Here is an 8,898-nt window from a genome sequence, read left to right as displayed (position 1 = left end):
CATTCGCTTCATAAACGTAACCCTTGAGACTCTCAGAAATTACCACTGAGGTTTATGGTTACACAATTTTTGTGTTTATGATCTTAGCTTCGTGTCACTACGTACTAAGTGAAACCCACAATTCAATACCTACTATGCATTGACGGTGAACAATCAATTTTTCTCTAAGCTTTCACTAACGAATTGACAGATTTATCAATGAGGATGGAAAGTCAAATCTCTAATTTTCTTTTGTGTGATTCATATGAAATTGCTAAGTCCTATAACATTTCTTCCCTTGGAATCCAGTTTTAATTTTTTTTTTTTGAGATTTTACATAAACTATTTTATCTAGCCACTTAAATTATTTCAAACCTACTTGTTCAACAGACTGCATTGGTCTCACAAGTACTTCGTTCGATTTCTGTCTTATATCAAGATCAGGAATTCTGAATTGAAGCGAAAGCCCCCTAAATTAGCCTGATTAAAAGAAGCCTTTCAACTCTTCACAGTAAGTGTCTGATCGTTATTAAACAGAAAACCACACCAACACTTTAAAGTCTCTCTTGACTTTGAAGGAAGAGATTCGTGCCCGGGATCCTTTGTTTCGTGTCTTTACTGACATCACAAAATCCCTCATATGTGTTGCTTTATTTCTTTTTCTTTTACACACTAAGCACGAAAATCTTTTTGATTTTCCAAAATTCTGGTTTCATTAGTTACAAGGCATAATTTCAAATGGGATTTGCAGTTATAAGGGAGTTGTGGTTAATATTGATCCACGTGGTCAATTTTGCTTAAGGATGACGTTTAATCTAAAAGGATAAGATGCTGACTCAGGCGGGAGTCCAATCGATTTGATTTTCAAACGGCGCTTGACAGCCAGGCGTGCGAAGAGGAACTGTTTCGTTTAAAAACGGCGCCTGATGGGAAGGCGTGTGAATCGGGACTGACACTCTCTCTCTTGCGTAATCATCGGTGCTACCAACTGTCACGCATCAGTCACTTCCGAAAAACCCTTCGTATTTCCCTTGAAGATTTGGGACAGATTCTTCTCTCTCCTCTACCCACAATATAAAATGTAACGTACACCATTGTTTACCTCTTTACTGCACCCATATTTTAAAGAGCAAGAAAACCTTCAAGTATTCTACTGTTCATCATCTCTCCCATCTTCTTCACAACAATGGTAGATTCATCATCAGTTCATGCCACTTCCCACATCCTGCCGATTCGTCCCCAATAGAGTTTGATCATCGATTTTACTCCTCAGGTCTATGATGCTTTCATGTTCCCGATAATCGAATGCCTCAAGTACTCACCGATTTCTCCTGCTCTCACCAAAGTTGAAGCAGTTCCTATGGAGTTCTTATCTCAGATTTTTGCCACTGCTCATTACGACAAGGCAGTTGACAGGATCTTCTTCGACGTGCTCGATCACAAGGTGTTAATTTCCAAGCAAAGGTTTTGCTCAATTTTAGGGTTTGAACCTGATTCAACTAGGGTTAACCCTGAATCGATTTCGATGGGTCACATGTTCTCTATGTTCTACAGCATGGGGTATACTGAGGTGCTGACAACGGTTACGAAGTTCAAGAAATCGTGCATGCCTCCTCAGTGGAATGGGTTGTTTACAGTGCTGTTCAAGGGGCTGTCTGAACGCAGTGCTGGATCAGACGGAGCAAGTCATCTTTTCGTCACGATTCTGTACGGGATCTACAACGGTATCAACTTGGACTACGGGTCGGTCCTATGGCAACAACTCATTCAGAGTCTGTCTTCTACTTCTCGGCATTCCGAGATTTCCTATGCTCGATTTTGGACTCTCATTACAAAATGGGTGATGGAAAAGTACCAAGTCCCCATTGTTGCTGGTTCTCTAATGTCTTCGATTGATACTTTCCATACCACGAAGATCATTGTCTCCGATGCCTCAAAATTTCAATTTATTGGCTCTATTCCTGAGACGATGTATGGAGATGTTCCCGCCGACAGCCGGATCATTCGAACCAACAAGGAGTTTTGTCGCTCTGGTCCGAGAGAGCTTACTCCTGAAATGCTCAAGTCAATCCATGAAGCCGACAAGCCTTCCCAAGGGGAAAGAAAACTGACAAAGGCAAAGACAAGCAAGTTGGTAAGGGAGCGAAAGGCCCTTCTCCCAAGAAGCGTAAAACTACACAGACTGTTCAGTCTCCTCCGCTGAAGAAGAGAAAAACTCAACCAAGGCGAAAGCTGATAATCGCTTCCTCCTCAAGAGAATCTGAGGAAGAGAATTCTGCCTCTGACGGATCTCCTCGTGGTAACACTCCACCACGATCGCCTTCTCCTGAAATTCACTTTTCCACTTCACCAATCTCTTCTCCACCTATTACCATTCCCATTTCCATTCCCCCCATAACCTCCACCACTCAAATACCATCCACCTCCATCCCAGTACTCCCTCCGAAGCAACCACCACCACCGCAGAAGTAAGAACCAACGTATCTGATACGGGGGTTCCTACTGACGCACCCAAACCCCCACCAACTACCGAACATACAACCCAACCCGAACCTACTACAACTACCGAGCCTCCACCCTTACCACCACCCTCATCTCCTGCTTAGGCAGCAGTGGACAAAGAACCATTCCTCGGCGGGGAGGATATGACATTTGATTCGGTCTATTACAGTCCGTTTCAGGTAGAGAGTGACGACGATGATGACGCTCCCGTTACCAAGAGACATCTCAAGGAGCTTCACGATAAAATCGATTCGCTCATCGCTTCCTCTTCTTCATCCCAGTCTACCATCTCTAAAGCTGCCATTCAGAAAATTGTTGATGCTTTTTCCAAAGCTCATAAAGTATCTCTAGACTCCGCCACTGCAGCCATTGATGCCTCAACCAAAGCCTGTGAGGCAGCGACCAAAAAAGTCGATAAACTATTCACTGATGCTTCTTCTCTCTTACAATCTTTACAGGAATCTGCTGAGGCCACCAAAACGAAGCTGGAACCCATTGTCAACCAGCTGGCTACCTCGGTTGCATCAGAACTGAAGTCTTTTGCTTCTCTTTGTCAGACTCTCTCAGACGACAATTCAGCGTTTAAGGCGACGATTGAAGAACGATTGACTAAGCTCCATGAGGACCTTGCTGCTGAAAACTCACTCATTGATGCTCTTGCCAGAAAAACCACCGCTCTAAAGGTCAAGAGTCTTCAACTCTCCAATTCTCAAAAGGAGATTGAGTCTCTTCGATCTGAAAGAGAGGTGATTTCATCGTGTGTTTCGGATGTCTACGCATCCATTTCAAACAACCTGGACGCACATGACCCAATACTCAACTATTTTGTGAGGCGTACTCTTGCAGAAAAACTTGCTCCTGCCCTCTCTTTCCTGAGCAAGATTGAAGGGCTCCTTGATTTCGTGGCCATTCCGAAACAAGGGGGAGAAAAAGAAAATGTGTCTCAACCGCCTCCTACTTCAACAGCAACCAAAACAACCGAACCTCCTCCTACAGGCCAAGCCTCAGGTTCGGGTGTTAAAGACAAGGGCAAGCAAATTGCTGAGGAGAGCGATGATGAAGATAAGGAGACCATTGCCGACCTTCTGAAGAAGCAAGGTCGAGATAAAGATGCTGACATCAACGCTCGTGTAGCTAGAGAGGCTGAAGAAGCCGAAAGAAGACAGAAAGAAGCTCACGACCTTCTCGAGAGTAGGAAAACTCTTTTTCCTCCTTGGACTCTTGAGAAGTTGCTGAAAGAAGCCATAGAAACTCCAAGCATCTTGTGGCTAGAACCGGTGATCTCTCTTGATCGTGATAATACTGTCGATTCTCAGTTCGACATGCCACTGACCCGAAAGGCGTTCGTATTCCATGCCTTTGACAACATCGCTGAGTTCCCTCATCCTCATCCAAAGGTTGACATGGACTTAGTCGAATTCTATCTAAGGGCCACTCAACCACAGTACCAAACATGGAGCGCTCAGAAGATTGTCAATGTTCGGGTTCTAAAGCCGTATAAGGAAGGAAACTTCACCAACGTTCGGTTTAAGGTGCTGAGAGGATCTGCCAAGACTGAACATGCCATCTCGCCTGCTAATCTTCCCAACTTGAATCCACACGACTGTATCATCTTGCACAACATCCTTCTTACTAATGAAGCAGAATATGGTCTGATCATTGACCACTTCAAGAGGATGCTTGTTTGTTACACTATGGAAGTCGCCAAGATGGATCAGGAGATAGAGAATGTATTCAAGAAAAAGCCTACCATATCTCCTGTTGGCTCAGCAAGTGACCTAAACATGATGCAGATAGGAAAGATAGACCCGAAGAGAAACTCCGTTATGTTTACCAGAAACGAAGGCCAAAAATGCCTGTTCGCTTTGGCAGACAAACATCTCTATACCACTGCATGTCTGGAACATGTCTTAGGGATCATTCATCGGTGCAAGCAGAATTCGGCGGATGACAAGCAGTACTTTGATGATATGATTCAATGGTATAGTCGCTTCAGACAGACTATTCTCGCACTTATCTCTCGTCTGTTTGATACAACCAAGAAGGTTCCAGAAGCTGGTCCAAGCAATAAGAAATGATAGTCTCACTCCAAATTGACGCAAAGGGGGAGATTGTTAGGTCCAATTTAGTGTTACGTCCTTTGGGCTCGTTAGCTAGTCCAAGTTTTGGCTCTGATAAGGGCCTGTCCATCCGTGAGTTTTGTTTAGGGTTTATTATATATAGATGCTTGCATGCATTCTTAACGTAAGATTGTGAGAGATTTGATAGCGTACAAGTTCTTATCTTTTGTAACCCTAGAATCCTCTACAGCGGAAGTTCTTCATCGAGCTCTGCTGAGGATTGAGTTAATCAAATCATTCGACACATTCAGATCCATACTTGTGTATTTTACATTACTGTTTCTGTTTTATTTATTTACCTGTTACAAAGATCTAATCGATCAAAGAGTTTTGAACTCATCAGAGTGGATACCTTGTCATGGAGCTCTTCAGTTGGAATCGGAGATCGAGGAGGCGTGTTTCCTCTTGGTGAGTCTTCAAGATGAGGTTCTTCTTCCTCATTAGTCGATGTAGACCTTCTTGCCATCCTCTTAATCTTCTTAGGATCAGCCGAAGATCCCCCTTTCTCTGATTTCCGCTTCTTAGATCCTTCCTTATCACTCTTTGTTGATTTGTCAACTTTTGAAGACGCACCCCATACTGGATCAGCATGCTTATCTTCCATCTTCTTGCCACGTTTAGAAGGTTTTTCCACGGCTTCCAAAGCTTCCTTCATCTCTGGTGTTAATCGGCGAGGACCAGTAGGACTGAGTTTGCGATAAGCTTCCATAACATTGTTGTTTAGTGGAACACAGCGAGACATTGTCTCAGGGATGGAGCCAATATGAGTGTATCTGGATGGATCGGCGATAATCTCCTTCTTGGTGTGAAAAGTGGCCACAGAGGATAACAAAACATCCTGCATCACCGGAATATTAAGTGAAAAGATGGCTCTTTGTGTAACAATCGTCCAGAATCACCCACAAGAAATCTCTAAATGCTTGGTCGAGGAAGTGAGGCTTTGCACCAATTGAGACCAAATCAATGACCCATAGTCTAGATTGAGGCCATTGTAATGACCATAAAGAATGGTCATGAAGCACCTATTGGAACCATCTGACCCTGCTACTCTTTCACCCAAACCCTTGTGAAGTAGAGTTAATAACCCATTCCATTGTGGTGGTAGACACGACTTCTTCAACTTCGTAAAAGAAACAAGAACCTCAGTATAGCCAATCTCATAGAACATGGCAAAGAGCTAAGTTGTCGTAACAAAATCAGGAGAGATTACAGAGGCATCGACTACAAGCCCTAGCAACGAACAGAATCAAACTTTTGAAATCGAAGTCTTGCGATTGAAGATCTGAAAGTAAATCCTACCCTTGTTCTTGTCATATGAAGCGCTAGAGTAAACCTCCGATAACAGAGACATCGGAATAGATTCTACCTGAGATAATGCCAAAACCAGTGGAGAATACTTAAGGCAATCAACAACCTCGAGCATGTAGTAGTCGTACAGAAATGGATTCAGCTCAATGATCAAGTTCTGGTTGGGTTTGATCAACAGTAGGGAAGATGAAGCAGATTGGTCATGGTGAGAAGATGAATCTGCCATTGTTGAATAAAGAAGATGAACAGTTGATAATCGCCTGTTATATTCGAGAGATGGTGAAGAAGGTAAGATAGTACAATGGGTGTGAGAAACCCTTTATATACCATTACTATGAGAGAGAAATAATCTTCTTTTATGATTACACGATCGCTGATCCGTCGCCTGAAAAAGCGAGATTTGACAACTTGGTTTCCCCAGATAAACGTCATCACGCGTGTGGCTAGGAGCCGTTTCAAATTCACGCGCCCATTTCCATCCTTATCTGTTAAATTGGTTCAAATTCTCATCCACATGTTACCTCTTCAACCGAATCTTCTACTTGCAAAGCACGCAAGGTTAATCATAATACACCAGAGAAGGTCATTAGTATTTTGGAAAAGTAAAAGAATTTTCGTGCAAGAGTGACAAAGATATAGAAATAAACCAAATGTGTATAGGATGTAAGTGATGTCTTAGCACAACATAAAACAGTTGATTCCGGGCATGAATCTCTTCCTTCAAAGTCAAGAGAGACTTGAAGTGCTTGCATGGTTCCCCGAAAAATTACGATCGAGTGTCTGTTAATAAACATCGAAAGGATTCTTTTCAACAATCGGATCTAAAAGGTGGCTTATCTCCAACCGAACCTCGATACTTAATATAAGACCAAGAGTAAGGTGAAGTACTTGTGAGACCGATGTGGTCTGTTGAACAAGTAAGAAAGATATTTTGATAAGTGGTTGGGAATTGAAATCTCAAAAATAAAACAAAACATGACCTACTGGGAAGAAGTGCCTTGGTGTCAGACAATTTCATGAGGGTCTCGCATAAAATAAAAAGAGATTTCAAAAGGTAACAAGTTAAATCTTGAATTTGAAAATTCACTGTTAATTCCTTATTGGTATTGGGTTGTGGGTCTCACTCAGCACGTGGTATACGCAGCTAAGATCATCAACACACACACACACACACACACACACACATATATATATATATATATATATATATATATATATATATATATATATATATTGTAACCATAAACCTCAGTGGTAAAAACCGGGAGTCTCAAGGGTTACATTTGTGAACCGAAAGTAGATGAAGAATATTGATTAGGTGGTTAAAGAACTGAAAGTACCTCTGTTTTTACAGATTGACAAAGCAGTAAATTCTTAACTACTTTGAGAAGAGTAGGTAGCTCGTGACTTGAGAGAATTTGGCCTGATTGGGTAGAAACGATAGGTATAGATCGAATCATTAAGGCCTTACTCAGAGTCTTTGAGGCTTCGGTCTACATGCAGCAGCATGCTTCTAGGGACACCTAACTAGTTGTATAATGAGAAATTTCATACCTTCCCTTGTTTTAAGATCACGAACTTTCTATGTCTTAGAGACCTGAAGAAAAAATTATTAAACCACACGAAATGCAAATATATATATACACACACATATATATATATATATATATATATATATATATATATATATTGGAATATTTAATTTAAAAGAAAAAAACTTAATAAAACATAGAAGAAAAATATTTTTGTGTTTTTGTTAACAGAAAAACTTTAAAAAAAGATTGAAATAAATAAGAAAAAAATAAATTGTGAACAAATTATACAACCGAAACTAACCTTTAGAGATTTTAAAGTGAGATAGACCGAGCGTTCAGCTAATATCGGTTCCTTAAAAGTATGGAGCCGAAATAGATCGAGTGGTCGACATATATCGGTTCCCTAAAATTACGGAACCGAAATAGACCGAGCGTTCGGTTCATTTCAGTTCCTTAATTTTCATGGAACCAAAATAGACCGAGCCATGTAGACGAAAGGTGTTTCGATACGGACTCAACTTCGATCATACCTAAGCCATGTAGTATTCTATTAAAGCTCGTTTCAGGCAGTGCCTTAGTGAAAATATCGGCAAGCTGATCTGATGATCGAACAAAGTGAACTTCCATATTTCCATCTTCAACATGGTCTTTGATGAAGTGGTATCTCAGTGCAATGTGTTTGGTCTTGGAGTGCTGCACTGAATCATGACATATCCTTATCGCACTTTCAGAATCACAGTAAAGCGGAATCTTCTTCATACTTAAACCATTATCTCTGAGGTGAATTTGTATCTATACCACTTGCGATGTACAAGATGCAGCTGCAATGTATTCAGCCTCGACTGTTGAAAGAGACACACATGTCTGCTTCTTTGAATGCCAGCTGACAAGCTTGCCATCAAGCAATTGGCATCCTCCCGTTGTGCTCTTTCGCACCAATCCACATCCACCAAGATCTGCGTCTAAAAATGCTTGAATAAAGAATCCGAAATTTGCTGAATACCAGAGACCGGGTGATGAGGTTCGCTTCAGATAGCGAAAGATGTTCTTCATGGCTATCATATGAGGTTCTCTTGGATTAGCTTGAAATCTGGCACAATAGCAGACTGAGAACATTATATATGGTCTACTAGCCGTCAGATACATGAGAGATCCTATCATTTGACGATAGAGTGTCAAGTCTACAGCCGGTTTATCTAGAGATGGCGTCAATTTCGTGCCAAACGCCATAGGAACCTTCACTTTCGAATCTCCCTTCATTCCAAATTTTGTTAGCAAGTTCTTGGTGTAATCCTCCTGATTTATGAATATACCTTATGGTCCCTGTCTAGTGTTCACTCCAAGAAAAAATTTAATCGAACCCATTGTGCTCATTTCAAATTTAGTATCCATCAACTTCCTGAATTCAGCTGTTAGGCTAGGATTCCTAGAGTCGAAGATGATGTCATCGACAT

The 8,898-nt window shown here is 41.4% G+C and overlaps 1 protein-coding gene across 1 annotated transcript; it reads right to left on the bottom strand.

Moving 5' to 3' along the window:
- Positions 1 to 8,236: 8,236 nt before the first annotated feature.
- LOC111908287 (uncharacterized mitochondrial protein AtMg00810-like) lies at positions 8,237 to 8,674 on the bottom strand. The gene has a single exon (XM_023904114.1). It carries the CDS (start codon positions 8,672 to 8,674, stop codon positions 8,237 to 8,239), a length of 438 nt encoding a protein of 145 aa, XP_023759882.1.
- Between the last annotated feature and the right edge of the window lie 224 nt (positions 8,675 to 8,898).

The sequence above is a fragment of the Lactuca sativa genome, chromosome 1 (assembly GCF_002870075.4).
Source record: "Lactuca sativa cultivar Salinas chromosome 1, Lsat_Salinas_v11, whole genome shotgun sequence".
Taxonomy (NCBI): Eukaryota; Viridiplantae; Streptophyta; class Magnoliopsida; order Asterales; family Asteraceae; genus Lactuca; species Lactuca sativa.
The sequence above is the reverse complement of the archived record's forward strand: the minus strand, read 5'-3'. Positions and strand labels throughout refer to the sequence as shown.